General features: G+C 27.5%; 2 protein-coding genes and 1 long non-coding RNA gene across 3 annotated transcripts in view; 1 reads left to right on the top strand and 2 right to left on the bottom strand.

Annotated features, from left to right (window-relative positions):
* Nucleotides 1–15190, bottom strand: part of LOC129916220 (dihydroorotate dehydrogenase (quinone), mitochondrial) — a 131968-nt gene extending 116778 nt beyond the window's left edge. Inside the window, exon 1 of the mRNA XM_055996057.1 lies at nt 15185–15190. The gene's annotated coding sequence lies outside the window, so the exon portion shown is untranslated. The remainder of the gene's footprint in view (nt 1–15184) is intronic.
* LOC129916216 (probable cytochrome P450 313a4) lies at nt 3788–9668 on the bottom strand. Its single transcript, XM_055996053.1, has 8 exons — nt 9373–9668; nt 9011–9211; nt 7606–7791; nt 7351–7414; nt 6965–7091; nt 4812–4967; nt 4080–4503; nt 3788–4011 (listed from the first exon to the last, which is right to left on the bottom strand). The coding sequence occupies exons 1-8, from the start codon at nt 9524–9526 to the stop codon at nt 3854–3856; spliced, it is 1470 nt and encodes a 489-aa protein (XP_055852028.1). The 5' UTR covers nt 9527–9668; the 3' UTR covers nt 3788–3853.
* LOC129916221 (uncharacterized) lies at nt 9327–9917 on the top strand. The gene is made up of 3 exons (XR_008772420.1): nt 9327–9491; nt 9610–9701; nt 9754–9917. It is a non-coding gene; the product is annotated as an uncharacterized LOC129916221 (long non-coding RNA).
* Nucleotides 15191–19168: the final 3978 nt, after the last annotated feature.

Genomic DNA, 19168 nt, shown 5'->3' with positions numbered 1-19168 from the left:
TTTTTTTTTAATAAACTTGATTGCTGGTGATACTACACAAATTTCTGTTGTTTGAGAGATTAACTAGAATGTTTAATAATTGTATTTAATTAATATTAACATTTAAAATAAACCAAATATAATTAGTTTTTTAAGAATTTTTACAAATTTTATCGGGAACATTTGAGTTTTGATTTTTTCTGTAAATTCCGTTAATGAATTGAGAGACGCACATATTTCGAAAAGCATGCAATGGTATGCGATGACGCGCGGTAATGCAACGCAATGTCAAATGGCAAGTGATGCCAAGTTTATTTGTAAAAGTAAACAAAATGCTATGTTTCTATGTTATGCTACGTTTCTATCAACCACAATCAAGATTTGGTCGTTTTAATCAAAGTACACATTTTAGGTGTTTTTCTGTTCTTTTTAAACAAAAATATGATGTCTGTAAAATTTTAAGTATTGGATCCAATTGTAGGTAGCAAACCAATGGTTTTACTACTTTGTTGTAATTTTATTTTTTTTTCCAAAGAAATGTCTGTTTGGGTACTGTCTGGAACAAAAATATTTCTAGTTTTTTTTTTCAACTTTGGGAACTTTGGGAATTTGGGAACTCTGAAATTGTGTAATTTTTCTCAAAAAAGATGGCCGCGAGAGAGAAAACAACTTCCTTTTCATTCGAATTTCAGCCCAAAAAATTTCTTCGACAAAAATTTTAAATCTGTCAAAATTTAGTGCTTTCTTTGTTTTTCTTTATTTAAAACTTATCTTTTATACAAATTTTCTCCAAAGATAAATTTTAGCAAGGATTTTTAGCCAGGTAGTACTCAGTTCACGCGCTAAATTCGAATTCTCATCTATTACTTTTGCAAAAAGTCTCCACTCAATTTAGCTTTGTGGTCATTAGGTGTGTTTTTTACTACCACCGGGCTTAACTGGTTAAAAAAAATGCCTGGGGGCTTAGCGAGAAAAATTGGCAGCACTGCATACTAAATGTTCCGAAATCAGCTGACACAAAAGAATAGGGGTATTCACGATCCGGTGCAACCAGCCTAGTAAAAATGTAAAATTTTATTTTTTTACAATAGATCGTGAACGCCCCTCTTCTTATCTATAGTAAATATTGAAGCATAAATGATGTTTTTTTTTTCCTCCACCGTTGCTTCTTCTTTTTTCCATTTTTTATAATCTAATTCTTTGTTTTGTTCGGGTTCATTAATTTTCACTAATTATTTTACATCAAAAGAAACTAAATTACGGGACATGAGTAGTGACATTCATTATAAACAGAATAAAAAAGACAAACTGTTTATCATGGGCGACGCGACGGTGAGCTGCAATCTGTCAAAAATAATTTTACTCCATTGTATTTTTATTTTGCAATAGAGTTAGGGTATAGCAAAAGTGCAAGACCATTGTAAAATTTCAATCCATATGTTTTGTTGTTGTAGTGTTGTAAGATTTTACACTTTTGCAATGATACTAGACCAGTCGCATCGGATCGTGAATACCCCTAATATAAAGTTGTCATATTTTTCGCTTTTGGGTTTTCTTGTGTGTTTTTGAAAAAAAAAGTTTAACTAATTATTAAATAAGTATTTAAAATAATAATTGTCATTCCAAACATCAGTTTTGATATTTTTAAACAAATTCTAAACAATTTACGAACAAGTTAATTTGGTAGCACAGATTTAAATCTGTTGAAAAAGTTAAGCCCAGAGAATTCTCCGGGCTAAACCACTAAGCCCAAGGGGCTGGTGTTGTTGCATTGTCATTCCAAACATCAGTTTTGATGTTTTTAAACAAATTCTAAACAATTTACGAACAAGTTAATTTGGTAGCACAGATTTAAATCTGTTGAAAAAGTTTAGCCCAGAGAATTCTCCGGGCTAAACCACTAAGCCGAAGGGGCTGGTGGTGTTGCATTAAACATGTAAATTGCTTAGCCCCGAATACGTTTTCTTTTATCCAGTTAATACCGGTGGTAATAAAAAACATGCCTAGTAACCGCGTTGTTTTGGAGGTGGTAGACTCTACTAATGAGTAGAAATCTAGTACAACAACTACTCATTTCCATCTCCTCATTAGAAGATCTTGTTTTATGTTGTAGGTACTAGATCTACTCATGAGTAAACTATCACTTTCAATGGAAAACGGCTAATATTAGACCTTCCTTAAGAGGTAATAGACTTTTTATGAGCCGATGATTAGTAAATCTAGTTCTTTGTATATAAAATCTATAGTACTATCATAAAGTGAAATTTTTTAGTTTGTTCGCTACCTGAGTGGTCGCGAGGGCGCTTAGATCGAATTCAATAATGGGAGTAAAAAGATGAGATATACATTTCTGTTTGAAATTTGACATAGTTTTTAGTTCGTTCGCTAGCTTACTATTTTGGTGGCGCTGTTTTTTTCATGATAGTACAGTAGTCCCTCGATAATGCGAATTTCTCTAAAATGTGAATCGCCAAACATTTTCATTGTCTCTATAATGTGAACTTTGAACATTTTTAGACTCTGTAATGTGAATTTCTTTTGTAAAAGCTTGTGTGTTTTTTTCTTGTTCGTGCACGCAATTTTTTTTTATAATCTTGGATAATGAACAACTGTTATTGGTCTAGATAAATCTTAAGAAATATTGAATGCGATGACTTTTTTTTGAAGTTTTGAAATGGAGTGCATTAATTTAATTTTTTTATTTATCTTTGAAATTTTTTTCAATAAATGCTAAAACTGAGGTTAAAAAAAATATTTTGTGCTACATTCATTGCTTATAATAAATATTGTTTTAATCAGTTTAATAAGAATTGGAAAAAGTTCCAGTAATGTGAATCCCTCTAAAGTCCGAAAACGCCTTGTTTTAATTAGTTAACATTATCGAGGTACTACTGTACTATAGATTTTATATACAAAGATCTAGTTTTACAATTAACACATCTTCTGCTCGAATAGATATAGGATTAGGAAGTGTAGTTTGTAATGTAGTACTAGATTTCATTAGCAGAGTTACTTTGGAGGTGGTAGACTACTCATGAGTAGTCTAGTACTACAATCAACACATGCTCTTCTGCTCAAGTAGATAGGCATAGGAGTTAGTTGTTTTGTACTAGATTTCTATCTCCAAACGAAGTCGGCAATTTTTGTTTAATTCTGCGCATTTTTCAAAAAAGAGAGAAAAGGGCGGATGCAGTGCGGTTCCTTGCTTTTGATTTGTGAATACATATTCCTGCTGGGATTTTTTATCGAAAAATTTATTTTTATATGGGTTTTTAGCTATAAAGTTTTGTTTTTTTTTTTTTTTTTAATTTGTGTGAGAACTCTTAACATATATACAAAAAAAGTTGTCAAAAATAAGCAATAACAAATTTTCATATTTATTTCAAAGAATCTGTTCACACATGAGTGGAAACTCATCTTTTTATGGGTTTACACTCTATTTAAAAAGAGTGGGAAAGAGATGCGATGTGCTTCATCAGTATTCCAGGCTTAAGCAACTAAGCTTGGCTTAGTTGTTGTTGTATTAAAAATTATTTTATAAGCATTTCTTACATTTATTTCAATTCGTTAAATTCTAACGTGAATATACTTATACATATATACATATACACGTCTATTCCTTATGAGGTCATGCTTGCCTTGCCTCCGGTGACTGCGGGGCCCTAGATTATAAAAACTAAAAATGTAAGGGCATTTTCCAAATTGCCCAAAGTTTGATCAATCCCTCCATGAAATCCTGAGAAAAATGATAACCTTCTATATTGGAGCGTTTCATTAATTCCATTGTTGGTAGAAAATAAAACTAATATTTAAAAAGAAGATCTCTTTTTTTATTTATTTATTACACAATCACACAATTTTTATTTGGGAAAAGTTATCTCTTATGAACTTCTAATAAAGGAAGTTTTTCGTAGCGCAAAGTAATGTGTTCGACACATCTAATATCTTCAAATTTAAATTTGGTTGTGAACCGATATTTTCGAATAACTTGAGCCAAAGCAATTCTTAAGAAGATCCTTGCATATTGCCAACCTATAAAAATAAAATATTATTACAAGTAAATATTTATACCAGATTCATAATTTATACAAAAACATTACCTATGCAATTCCTTGGTCCTTTTGAAAATGGTATAAAAGAGTAACTATGATGACCAATCAGATTCGATGGTAGAAAATGATCAGGATTAAAAGTTGCTGCGTCAGGTCCCCAAATATCTTCGTCTCTTTGAATATTGAATATGTCCACAATTACTTGAGTACCCTTTGGAATAACTATATCTTTTGATATAGGTATATCCTTGGAACAATTTCGCCCAATCATTGGTATTGATGCAAATATTCTCAAAGTTTCATTGATGCACATTTCTAAGTAAACTAAGTTTTTGAAATCTTCATATTTTACTTCAAAATCTTTGTTAGGAAAAATTGTTAGAATTTCGTCAAATACTTTTTCTTGATATTCTGGATGCATTGCTAAAAGCATTAATGTTGAAAACATAGTCGTTGCTGTAGTTTCAAAAGCCTAAAAGCAAATTTGTAACACTTCATTTAAAAAAATTTAAATTTTTAAAATTGAAAACGAGTTGCCATTTTTAAAATTTTTAATAGGAGCTTTAAAAATAAAGGAGAGTGAATACAAATTTATTCACACTCCATTAGATTTGAAATCGCTATTTAAAAAAGCAAATTTTAAAATTTGAGAGTTTTTTTTAAATTTTTTAATGGAGACTTTAAATATAATGGAAATTGAAGAAATTGGGCCTTAGTTCAATTTAATTACACAATAAGATAAAAGAGCAGTTTTGTTAGGAATTCAAATTTTGTACTTACAGCAAATACCATAATATTTCCTTCTGATATTATGTCATCAAATGTATATTCATTGTTTTGATGAATTTTAATGACATGATCTATGAAAATATTGTGGTTGGGTTTATTTTCTGATGGTTCATTATGTTCAATCGCCTTAATCCTCTTCATAACAAGCTGCAAACAAAGAAATAAGTCGGTTCATTAAGCACCATTTTTTTAATGGAAACCTTAAGTAAATAATGCAAATCGCTGAGCTACGATAATGACTAAATTCTTACCCATAGAGCGTTTTTACTACAGCCCAAATGAGGTAATTTTGAAAATCAGGTCAAAATTAGGTTAGGTATTGACATTCGAAATGATATAATTTGCGAAGTTATCTCATTTGGGCTGTACTGAAACCAGACTTTTATGCCGATAAGCGACTCACGTAGAAATTTTTCATTTTTGACATCTCTGTCATTTAAGTCACAGAGTGGTGCATTTTGTTCAGCTCTTTCGCATAATCTCGACCACTCTTTCAGTTGTGATCGCTAACTGCAAAAGCTTTAAGAGCTGAAAAGAATACATCGCTTGTCGCTCAGCGAATAAATAATAATTTTTGAACCAAACTTGTCTAGTTCGTTTGTCCACCGTTTTTTCATGTTTGTCCATCCATAATTTTCGTTTGTCCACCCTTCAAAAAAAATTTTAGAACAAATTGTTTTTTTTTCGGTAAACGAAGTCTGGAATGAAAAATCATCTAAAACGAGATAGATAGACGTATAAAACCAACTGCAATCGTTTGTCCACCTCGAGTTCTGTTTACATACCAAATTTTATCGTTCTTAAACCCTCCATTAGGAGATATTCAAAAAACAAATTTTGCACTCAAAAATTTAAATTCTTTAGTAATTCGTATAAAATTATATTTGGAATTTCAATCATATGATCAAAAATTCACATATCGAACAATTGTTGTTTTTATTTTCACAAACGTTTTCGAAAAGTGGACAAACGAAAATTTTGGGTCGACAAACATGGACAAACGGTGGACAATCGAATTAGACCAGTTTGGTTTAAAAATTTTGAGGTCGCAGTTGTGGCTTCACGGAGCTATTTTAGTCGCTGAGCAACGAGCGACGCACAATGGGGCAAAATGGCAAAAAGGTGGCATTAAATCAACCAATAGAGCTATCCACTTGAAATTTGGAACAAGTCTAACTGATACAAATTTAAGTTCATAGTCAAAATTTCGAATCCTTAATCAGTTTCAATTAAACTTTGAATGCCTTTTATAAAACAGTAATGCAATTGCAATTATAAAAAAAAAAAATAAAGATTAGGATTGCCACTTTTGAAATTTTTTATGTTTTTTTTTTATTATTTAATTTTAATTTTTTTTAATTAATTTATTCAATTATTTTTTTTTAATTTCTACTGTACATAAGTACTAATTTAATAAATGAGCGAATTTAATAATTTAGATGTCTTTATCACTCTCAATTTCGACTAAAAAATGGGCATTTATGGAAAATGACGTCATTAACTAAAAATGAACAATTCTCACAGGTGAGCAAAAAGCAGCAAGAAAACTTTTCATATTCTAAAACTAGATAAAACCCAGAACAAAATGACATCTAAAACTTATTAGCGTTTTACGGCGATCACAACTAAAAGACTAAGGTTTTCAGAAGAGTGCAGAAAACACATTATTTTCAGGTTATTTTTCATTTTTTACTAGGAATTAAAATATTTTGAATACATACATATTTTTCATAAAAAGAAAATTTATTAGAACGTACTAGGGCTCACTGATTCTATTTCAAAAAGATTCAACTTAGTACAAGTAATAGATGATAAACAGTACGCAATTTATTGAAACAACCCAAAATGATAAAAAGTCGTAAGAATTCTACCCAAAATTGATATTTCCCTTTCTTTGAGACAATCTCCTGAATTACACGTGGTTTAAATAAATTTTTTCTCTTTCATTTCTAATGCTCTATTATATTTCAAAGAGAAATAGTTGGGTTATTCAAAACAAAGCTCAACTTTATGATTTGATTAAATGCCAGCTTTTTTGAATTTTGCCCCATTGTGCGACGCATTCTGTTCAAATCGTAAAAGTTTCGTTTGTATTTCTTAAACCTTCATTTAAGGAGATTTAGAGGAGATGATTTTTAACTTACACTATGTGCAAAGCCCAGTACACTATCTTTTAATTCTGAGAATGGCTTATGTAACTTTGTTGTACGGAATATTGTATCGTTAGCTAGAAATGGATTTAATACACGTTGAGTTGTCATTTCCAACATTCTGGAATAGAAAAAAATTTGATAAGAAATTGATGAATGAGCTAACTATGAAAGATATAAAATATAAATATAGGTAGTCCTAAAAATTATTGGAAAAAAATGTCAAAGGATCTTTGTTAAAAATTGGCAGACATCTTTAAAAGGGGAACAAAAATGTTCCCCTTTTACAGTAGTAGACATCATCTGCCGCCTCCCGCCAGTGCTATTACTTAACTTACTGCCTCGACTATTAGTAATTATTACCTATGAAAGAGCATTACCTCTCGCATAGTCCAAGAAACTTCGTGCTGGATTCCTTCTCAAAATCCAAGCCCATGGTTGTAGCTATGTTATGAAAAAATAAAATGAATGTTAAAAATGATTTTATTATAGTGTGTCAAATTTCAAAGACATTAATAATGAATTAATTATACGTAATTTAACATTTTAATAAATAAAAGTTCCGAGTCAAAAGAATCAACGAGAGAAACTGCTAAAAAAATGAAGTTTTAAATAAAAAGAACAATGCAACTTACCAACTGATGTTGTTAGGGAAAGATTGCATACAAGATCTTTTACATTAACTTCACCACAATCGACATTTTGTTCCAATTTTTCACAAAATTCATCAATATGCCTATTAAATAATGGAAAAAATCCTAATAGAACCTTGTGACTGAATGCAGGATTCAAAAGTTTCCTATGATGATTCCAACCAGGAGCTGAAAATAAAAAAAAAAAAAAATAAAACAATTATTGACAAAGCAAGTATTGTAATATACATAAATGTACTAAGTTTTAACCGAATTTAATTTATTTTCGGTAGTTTCTTATTATAAAACATCCTATGGATATTGTCTTTGGTTCATAAAGAGCCAAACGATTTACATTTATATGTAGGTATGTGATAATTTTTTACTACACAATCAAAACAATAAATAAAACTATAATTAACAGGACATTATTCTTAGGGTATACTATGTTTATACATACTAAATAAATCAGTGATTTAATTTTAGTGTTGACAGGTAGTCTATTTATAATAGATTTGAGATCTGCGGACCAAAAATATAACAAATTCGTTAAAATTGCTGCTAAATACATTTGTGCATTTTTGTGCAAGTGCCAATACTGGTAGGTGTTAATTTTTTTCAATATTGAAGATTTTTTTTACTAAAGCACTTGTTATTTCCTTTTAAAAAAAAGTTGAGTTTGAATCCTTTGACATTATCAATCAATATAATTTTTATTGTTAAAAAGTTACAGAAATGTTCCTCTTCAAAAATAAAAACTTTTTCTTTATTTTTGACATTTTTTTTTGAAAAACTGAGCCTGGGTGAATAAATATGTAGGTCTGTTTAATGAATCTGATCCGCACAGAAAAGCACAGAAAAGATCCGAAAAGTACAAGGTTTTGTGTTTCACGAAAAAAAACTCTCCCCAACTTGTTCTACAATCTGTCATTTTATGTTCCATGAAGTTATTCAGCACAGAAAAGTTCAAGTTTTTCTTAGAGAAAATACGATTTTAAAAAGTGAATTTCTTAAGAGTTTTTGAATAGTAAAAAAAAAAAAAAATACGGGAAAATTAAAAGTGCTAGTAAAGTCTTTAGTAAAAAATCATTTCAAGAAATGGTTTTTGAATTTAAAATTTTGCAACCGATATAAACAACTGTCATTCTTGTTAAATACAAAGTTGAACTTTTCTGTTCTTTCTTGTGCTGACAGTATTTACAAACTTGTGCTGCTCTGATCTGTTTTGTCCTAGATTTTTTTCATTAAACAGACCTAATATAAACTTTCATAGACACAAAATGTATGGACAAGGACAGCTATTTCCTAGCATTCTTAAAAAGAATGTGCATTCAAATTTTCGAAAAATTGTTAAAAAAAAAAAATTGATTTGAAAGACAACGAGAGAAAAGTAAAGAATTGTACATACCTTTTATTGTGAGTATTCCAGGACCAACTATATCGTTAATGGCATCATAAATACATGATTTATCAATACAATCTGGAGAAGTTAGAATTATTTCAGCTATTTTAGGATCCATTGTGTAAACCATTGGGTATGGTCCGAGCCAGGAAAAATAACTTTTTAAATTGTTTTGAATGGCATATTTAGGAAGCTCATATAGAACATCTGAAATAAAAAAAAAAAAAAACCATAGCGAAATTAAACGTTTAAACAATTAACAAACAAAGACAATTAAAAAAGTAACTTTGAATTTTTATTTCAATTCCTCGAGTTAATTTTTTTAAAAGTGTTTCTTTTTTTTTTTTTGTTAATTTTTCTAAACTTACCTGCCAAATTAAAAAGTTTGTGGACAATACCAATGATTGGAAATCCAAGTGGACCAGGCATTTTCAAAGCAAATGCATAATACTTCCTTCTGGACCAAAGGAAGTAAATCCACAAAAATGTGAGAATAACAATTAAAGTAGCAGCCACAACCATTCTCAATGAATATTAAATTGAAACTTGAAGATTAAACTTAACAATTTTTGTTTGGCTGGTATGAAAGTTACTTTTATGTTTAGTTGCAGGTAAACATCTTTTTATAACCTGGGTTCATTGGGTATTCATTGTTATTATATGCTATTAAACTTTGAACTCGTGACATTGACAATGAGTAAGTTTTTATTTGATATGTTATAATAATAATTTAGAAAAGATATTTCTAGGTAGGTTAGGTACATACGCATCATGAATAAGGGTTCCAAGGTGAAAGTGAGCCAAAATTATGTTGAGATTTTCTGCTTAGTAATTATTCATGTTGAATGTTTTTTTTTTTGTACTTACCTTAAAAATGTTTAAACTTATTTTTAAATATATGTATACAAAGTAATCTTAGATCTTGAACTTTTGCATTAATGACAGCAATAACAATATTGTTGACATTAAATGGATAGTTTATTTAATTTTATTAATATTTTTTTTTTCTAAACAACACTCTCTTACAGGGTATTGCTGTGTAATGTCATGTGCATGGAAATATGAATACCTACTTTTAAAGACATGGTTGAAAATAAAATAAACTTAAACAAAATTAAAGTAAGACGCAAAGTTTCTTTTTATTAAATAGAATGTATAAAAATTAATTTTGCGAATGATTTGATTTTATCAATGTCACGTAAGTATACTCGTCAAAGATAAAAGATGTCCCCGGAAGAAAATGCGCTTGGTTGATCGTGTTTGTTGCACCTACCTATCACGGATTACATAACATGTCTACCTTAATAGTGTAGTGAAAAAAAAAAAAAAAATTTACCCGGAAGATTTTTATATGCCATACCTACTTATACAACATCTGTTGGCGAAATTTAGAGCGTTTGCTTTCTTGTAGGTGGGGAATACTATACCGAGCTTCCATTTAAATTTAAGTCAGTGACAATTGAAAAGAAATTATTTCTGAAGAAATGTCACGGTCCATCAAACAACAATTTTATTTTTGCAGCTCCAGAAAGATGATTATATGAGTCAACCGGCGATAGAGCGTCGACGACGCGACGTTCAAACTTTAGTCATTATGCAGATCTTCATAGTTGCAATGCATGTTTCTGTGGCATTGTGCATCATCCTAGATGGAGATTTTAGCATCTTAGTTTTTTCTATTATCTATCCCAGAAAGATTATACACAATTCCATCTACGGGCATTACCGGAACAAACTATAAAGATGGCATGTCTACTTTATCCATATTTCATTTGTTGTCATGTGTTCTCCATGCATATTATCTTATTTCGTGAATTTTTTTTCGAAAGTTTTATAGTTATTCTGCTATTCGGAGCAAATATAAAATGATATAAAAAGTTAAACTAAACTTTAAACTTGAAAATACATGAAATAAATAAAGGCTTTTTGGAAAATCTTGATTAAACGAAAGAGTTGAGCAAAGAACCTTATTTTGTAATTATTATTTTTAAATTCTTTTTATTTTTCAATTAAAAATATTATTTCCTGTGTTACTAATGAATTGATAAATGTTTTATATAAAAAATACTAAAGAAAAAATTAAATTAATTTAATTAAAACACAGTCGCTTTCATTCTCCGAGAGACAATAATATGATATTGTATATCAAATAAATAAAAAAAAAATTAAATCCAAGCAATAGGAATTCGAGAACCCCTATTTAAATTATTTAAGAAAACCTGATATAAATTATGAAACACAAAATATTTTAACACCAATTGAAAAGCTATAAAAAAAGCACTTGATAGCTCACTGTTTCAGATTGTTCCATTCTTAACGTAGCTTTATCGAAAGACAAATTTTAAATGACTTAATCTTCTTTCGTCCAATCGTACAAATATAAATTAGATTTTAGCAAATTGAGTGGATATAGTTACATCTCCGAACAGTCTCCCTTACAGTGTCTTGTGGGTGGTATTGTAGCGTAACCATCATTTGATGAGCTTCTTCCGCGTTATGAACTAATTATTGCTTGTTATTCTTCGGTGAAGCGAATCATCAATCACATTTAACGATTATAATAATAGGTGTTTGTTTGGAAATGTATTCATTATTTTTTAAATAAAATTTGTCCGAAGAAATTTGTCTATTGTATCATTTTAATAAATCTAACCTACAAATGGCGCGCGAACGGATTTTTCGGTTGACATTGAATGGATATATAATTGCGTAACTATATTGTAATGAATAGTTAAAATGAAGCAATCTTATAAGTGAGTTTAAGTTTTAAGTATCGTACATCAGTTTTTCGCAAGTTCTTGATTACCTACTTGATGGCAAAATAAAGTTTATTCGTGATACTTTGTTGCCGGAAGCCATAAACAACTGATGATCCGATTTCCCAAGTGCTCGATGTATGGGTTGATCTTCGAGATGGAAATGGGTACCGCATAAGCGCAAAAGAACAGAATACCTATGCTGCCCATTTTCTGTCTCATTTTGATATTTTTAATTAGAATGGGCATTATTCAAGAAATATTAGGGACTTGATATTGAGTCAACGTCAGTATTTGGATATTATATTTTAACGGGTATTTTGGATCGTTCCCAAAACTTTGAACGCGTTTTAAGCGAAACTTTGGGGAAACTTACTCCGATCGCACACTGCGTTGGTCAGTGGACAAAAATAAAAAAATCAAGTCCATTATTTGATGAAAAACCGGGGCTTCACATGAAGGGATAATTTTCCCACGTCGTTTTGTTTTTTCTATTTTATATGTTTTCTTTTTTTTTTTTTTTTTTTGTAAGAATCAAACATTATAAAAAAACAGTTTTAAGATTGAATTTAAAAAAGTTGGACTTTTTTTTAAGAAATTTTGCCTGCAGAGTTGGCTCTCATTCGATATTATTTAAATATTTATTATTTTTTTGTTAAATTTATCATTACTTTGATGAAATATACAATATTTATCATTACTTCGATGAAATATAGGTGCAATAATTATGTGTTTCTGAAGGTTTTCTTATCATTACTTTGATGAAATATACAATATTTATCATTACTTTGATGAAATATACAATATTTATCATTACTTTGATGAAATATAGGTACAATATAATTATGTGTTTCTGAAGGTTTTCTAATTAAAAAAAAACACAAATTTTTTATATTCTGATTTTTGTCCACATCCCCCATACACTCGACGCACTGTGGATCGGCTTGAAATTTTCACACTATCTTCTTAGATCGAAGAAATAAGGTTTCTGAAAATAATTTAAATTTTTTAAGTCACTTAAAATTGGAAATTTTCTTTTCTTTCATCTATCTTAAAAATGTATCTTTTGGAATTTTTCATTTCAAATTATTTGGATCGGAGAAAGACACCTCTTTTGTGGAGGTTCTCTAGGATATCTACTACCTACAGAAACAACGGAACCTAATTTTTTAGTAAATATGTACATCGAAAATACATTTAATTCGTTATAATGTCCTATACATTTAATTTGGATATTTATTGAATAAAAATCTCTTCTTAAAATATCTCAAACAAACACGTCTTTTTAGGACTTACACATGAATATAACCACTTAATAACTCATAAAATTGTTTCAAGAAAGAAATTCCCTTAAATCGGTATAAAAAAGTTATTAATAGTTTTTCTGGAAACAATGCAAAAGTAAACAAAAAGAGCACGTGTGCAAATCAAACAAGTTTTTATGTATTTTGTAATTTATTCAAATGATTTCAATTTATTTTTCAATTTAATAAATTAAACATTATCAAGTATAAAGATAATTCTATAATCAGTAAATAGTATTGTATATTATATTTTTTGTTTGTTTTTTTTTTTTTATTAAATGGTACTTAATATTATTATATATATTCAATAATAATATATATGTACACACAACAATCTTTTGTTTTCGACATTATCTGAGTGAGTGTATTAAATTCTCATTACATAATTTTATTTTGTTGTTTTCTATAATTTGTTGTTTTCTATATAATATATATGTATATAATAATTTTTTCCATTTAATTACTTTTTGTCAAGTTATATTTACCATGAATAAAACCGTAAACTACAAAAAGCTTTAAGAAAAAATTTAAATCCACATTCTCTGATTTTACATTTAATATGTTTATAATTTTTTTTTTTTATATTTAAGAGAAAAAAAATAGATCACTATTCAAATTGTTTGTTTGTTTTTTTTTTTATTTTTGTTTTTTTTTTTTTTTGTTCTACCATTTCAATACATTCATCTCCTATAGACTCTTATGCTTATATCGTATTTGTTCAATTATTTTGTTTATAAAAAACCCTAAACCTATTAATCCTTAAAACCAAACACACCCTTTCTTCTCTCATCAATTTTGTTTGTTTAATCACTTTGCGTAAAAAAATATTTACCATTTTTTTTGTTTTTATTTAAGTATAACTTTTGTGTCTCATTCTCTTTTTTGTTGTTTGTTTGTTTGTATGCTGAAGACTAGAAAATTAAGAAAATTTTTTTTTTGTTTTTAATTTTTTGTAATTAAACGAATTCAAAGTCTATTGCTATCAGTGCCTGCTTTCCTGATTAATTAATTAAATTTTAACTTGAATATGGAAACCAATTGTTATGGAAACCATTATAAAATATGTCAGTTTATGACCAAAAAATAATTGATAGTTAGAGTTTATAAAAATACTCTTTATTTTTTTTATCGTAAAATTATATATATAATTCTAATGGAGTATTAGTAATTATTTTTATTTATTTTTTTTTATTTATATCATTTGCAACTTTTTTGCTGCACTTAGTTTTAGTTTTAGCAAAAATTATACAGTTCCTACCTAAAGTTATATAAAAACAACTTACCTACGCTTTGCTTTTATCGCTCTCTAAACTCTACTTTTACGTTGATTATACCTTTGTAGATTAAAAAAAATTAATTTAAAAAATAAAAACAAAATTCTCTATTGCTGAATTCTGGGACCAATTTTTTTGTAATTTATGTATTATAGTATTGAAAGAAATCTGTGAGCCTTAGTAATAAATCTATATTGAGTTTTTAATAAAAATTGGAAACATTTAATTAAAATTAAAATAAAAAAAAATCACAGATACCAAATGCTTACTTGTTCATTCTAAAACGTATCATATCCACTCAAAGCCCATATTATTTGGAAGTAGAAAATAATTTTACTGATTTAAACTAAATTAATAAAATGCTTAGGGAGTGGAAATTTGTTCACCTATTTTTGTTTTGTTTTTTTTGTTTTTTTTTTTTTTTTAAGTACACTAATCAGCCTTTTTCGCAAAGAAAAAAAAAAAAGAAAAAGGAAACTAATAGTTTAGTCTCTATCATATCATTCTCTTACTCGAATCTGTTTTTTTTTCTGTTGGATTTTTTATTAACAAAATATCGTCGTTCCAAAAATGTCCAATTATGTTGTTTTTATTTTTTTAAACATTACTTTACTTTAATTTAGTTTTTAATAAAATTCTTAATCTCTTTACATTTTTTATGCAATTTGAATAAGTGAATTAATTTACACAATATGGATTTCTCTTCAATTTATTATTATTCCCTCTTTTTGAATGCAGATTGTTTTTGTTAAAACAAAAAGTGAATTATTTTTTTTTATATTATTTGACATTTTCATCATTAATATCGTATATGTACTTAAATTTACTTTTCTATATAAATTTGTATTGATTTTAATTTGAGTTTACAATTTGTAGTTGTTTTGTTTTTTTTTTTTTTTAAGAAAAATTATGCATTTTATAAATTTTATTGCGAAATTTTGTATTTTTTAATTTTAATTCTTTTTGAGGCTATATCCCTGAGTTTATTTTTTATTAAATTTTATTTTTTTTTTGTTTTTATTTTATTATTTATATAATGTGAAAAACATTGAAGTTGAGATGATTTAGTAAAATATTTCTTAACAATGCTTGATATTTTTTTTTTTTTTTAGAAAAGTACATAATTCACAGTTATTATGAAATTTTTTTAAATACATTAGTGTAATGATATACGTTTGTTGTGTGCCAATCAATTTGTAAATTGTATTACAGTGCTTGTAAAAACTTTTTTGTTGAATTGAATGATTGGTAACTATACTCGTAGTACTTTTTTAGAATTAATTTTCAAACTTTCAAACGGATAACTTTGAAAACCAGTGAAAAACTTCGCAGAAATTTGAACGTTTAGGTATCAAGTAGAAATATTAGTTTAACTAACTCCCAATTATGTACATGAAAATGCGATAAGTCCATGCAAAACAAAATTGGTTATCTGTTGTCTGTAAAGTCAGTTTACGGAAGATTATTTTACGTAATAACGTCACCAATTTGTTTTAATTACAAATTTTAACGAAGCTATAAAAGTTTTTTTGTATTTTAGGGATCACCGGGAAAGAAATTTGTAAAAATTAATTCCATAAAACTTTGTTTCAGAAGGAAAGAGCACACCAACATGTTCTTTTGAGAATTCATTTTTTTTTAAATTTGTTTCTATGAGGTAAATACTGTGTTATCTCTCGGTAAAGATCTAAAAATTTTCCTATCCGAATTTTCTGCGAATTGTTCTTTGGCTAATGAAGTTTCTGGTGAAAGTATGGCATTTTCAACTCCATTCTTTTATGAGTCAATGTGGGATTTTAAGTGAAATTTTCAAATTGTGCCTGTTTTCTTTTAGTGCATTTTTTTTCGTTTTTTTGCCCATTCTTCTCTTGTTTTTTTATTTGGTACCTATTTAATAGTTTGGCACTATAAATTCAGTTTTTCACGGATTTGTTTAAAACACACACCGAAATTATATGTTGCAACTAAAGATGCATTAATTTCAGTGTTTTGTTATGCCGTTTTGCGCAATTTTTTTCGAATCAAAACAAGTTTAACATTTTGATACATGCTGGAAAAATGTAAAATGTATTACTTTACCTTAACAACATTGAACAAGAACGTTTTTCAAAATACTTTTTCCACTCAGAAATTCGCACTGCTAACACAAACATGGCAACATCGAAGCATTATACAACCCATATGACTGACTTTGACTATCATCAGATTCTTCATATTAAAACCTATTAAATGAAGGTTTATTTCGATCTTTCATCTTTAACCGTTACAGATTGTTCTCATCAGATCGAGAAATGTTTTCATTTTGTCAAAATACTTATTCCGACTATTGCAGGTTAGTATTAGCATTTTTATCAAAAAAATAAACATCTTTGTTGCTTTGCAATTTTTTTGTAGGATTTCTTTTTGTACAAAAAAGAAACAAAAATCCTTGCTGAAACTATTCATATCAAATATTATTCTTAGCCAAATAGCTTTGTACAAAAATAAAGTAACTATGAAATCGACAAAGTAGTTCTCAAATACTGAAATAAAAAAAAAGTTATGCCCACTTTTCACGATTTTAGCCGCACGATATGTCGGTCGACTAGGATTTTTCTATGGGGATGTCACTTTAGTCGCCTGCGACTTACGTTCACACGAATACCTACGTTAACCTATTTTAAAAGATAATTACAATTTAACAAAACGAGGAATTTTAAACGATTATCGCTATGGGAGGTGTCATGTTTAAGTATCTGTTTAGTATGGTAGTGCAATTACTTCTGAATGAAAAAAGTATCTGAAAAAGTTAAAAAAAAAAAATATAAATTCTGTATTGGTGTTATAAGTAACTACGAGTATTTCTTTTTGTTTTTATTTAATGTAAATTTATTCACTTATATATGACTTCATTGGAATGAAATTCTAAATCATCTTAAAAGGGGGAAAAAATATAGAGATGAGCTTTTTTTTATGACGAATACAATTCTATGAAAAAATAAAGTAATTCTCTTTATATTAATTAATTGTATTTAAATTTTATATGTATATATTTTAATTGGTGATCTTACATGGTTATTGAAATTTAAAACTTTTTATTCACTTAATTTATATTAATTGGAAATTATTATTTTTGTTTTTTTTTTTTTCATTTTTAAATGTAATTATTTTTATTTAAATTTTTTAATTTAATTGTATTTGTTTTTTTTTTTTGGTTTCAATTTGTATAGATTTGTACTTTTTGCAAGTAATGCATTCTTTTGTTGTTTTGTTTTTGTATTTCTTTTTATTTTATAATAAAAGGTATTTTTGTTGATTTTAAAAAATATATTAAATGGTCATTATTCACATACTATTTTGCTTGCATTTGTTACCTATTTTTGTATCTGTTTTCAAAAAATGAGTTTGATTTTATTTAAATAATAAATTATGTAGGTAATACATTTATTTGCTATTTGTTTATTGGTAAGAATTTTGTTTGTATACATATATTTTGTTTGTTTTGTATGTTATTTATTTATGAGTTTATAATAAAATTTAATTAGCTGTTTGTATTTGTGTACTTTCTTTCTTTTTTTATTTTTCATTTGCCATTTGTATGTGCTACTTTTTAATGCTAATTTAATACCTAGAGTAGAGATACAATCATGTAGTTTTTTTTTTGTTTTATATTTTTACAGAATAAAATAATTTATTATTCATTCATAACACACATAATCATATTACTAATTAATTATTATTATTAATATTTTTTGTTGTGTATATTTATCTGTATTTTGTTTTTATGCTGTTAATAATTATGTTTTTGGAAATTTTATACTTTGAACAGTTTTTTTGCATTTTGAACTTTTGTTTTGTTGTTTGCTTTTTTTGTTTGTATAAAAATATTGTTTCTTCTTTGTTTTGTTTGTTTGTTTTGTTTGTTGGTATAGTTTAAATTATCTTGCACTTTCGTTTATTTGTTTTGTTGTTTCTATTGTTAATGTAGTCAAGGTATTTTTGTTTATGTTTTTGTTTTTTTTTTTTTTTGTATTATGATGCGATTTTTTGTTTGAGATGAATATCATACGAGATAGAAGACAACGACAAAATTTTTAAAATAATTTACTTACATTTTTGGTTTCATAATTTTTTTCTTTAAATTAAAATATTAATTTAAATGTAGAAAAAATACAAGTTCTTATGTAAAGATATGTAAATATAAATAAATATAACTGAGGTTGATGATTTTACACACAAATTGGGAGATTTATGCATCCTTCTTTTATTGCATTGTAATTCGAATCATTTTATTAAAAAATTAAGAAACATTTCTACTGTCTATTCGTTATTAAAAATGTCATAATATATCTGTATGGAATTTTTAATTTGTACCGAATCCCGATTATTATAATTAATTAATCCACCTATTTTAAAAACCCTAATGTATTATTTGTATATATTTGTACTTATTTTCCTGAATTTGTCTAGGTATAGGTAGTGAAAAATTTGTTTTTGAGAAAAAACAAACTACTTGAAAATTGGAGCATAAAAACACGCACTTGTAATACAAATATCGTATTGATATTAATTCGTTAATCTTTAACCTTCGGTGTCAAAAATGGCCACTGTGAAATATTCATTTAACTCGTATTTTGTTGAAAAATTTCAAAGCACTAGTGAAGTGTAACCTGAGATGAATACATCAATCAATGAGAATTCAGACATCGTTAAACCTATACAAACGCAAAAAAAAGCAAATCTCATCACAGTTTCTAATTCCAATATTTGAGAACTCTCAAGTGGAAAGTTAACGCTGCGCATTAAAAAAAAACCTCAGCAGAGTTTAAGTCGGAATCTGAAAGGCTTTGA

The sequence above is a fragment of the Episyrphus balteatus genome, chromosome 3 (genome assembly GCF_945859705.1).
Source record: "Episyrphus balteatus chromosome 3, idEpiBalt1.1, whole genome shotgun sequence".
Classification (NCBI taxonomy): Eukaryota; Metazoa; Arthropoda; class Insecta; order Diptera; family Syrphidae; genus Episyrphus; species Episyrphus balteatus.
This window is presented reverse-complemented; position numbering and strand designations above follow the sequence as displayed.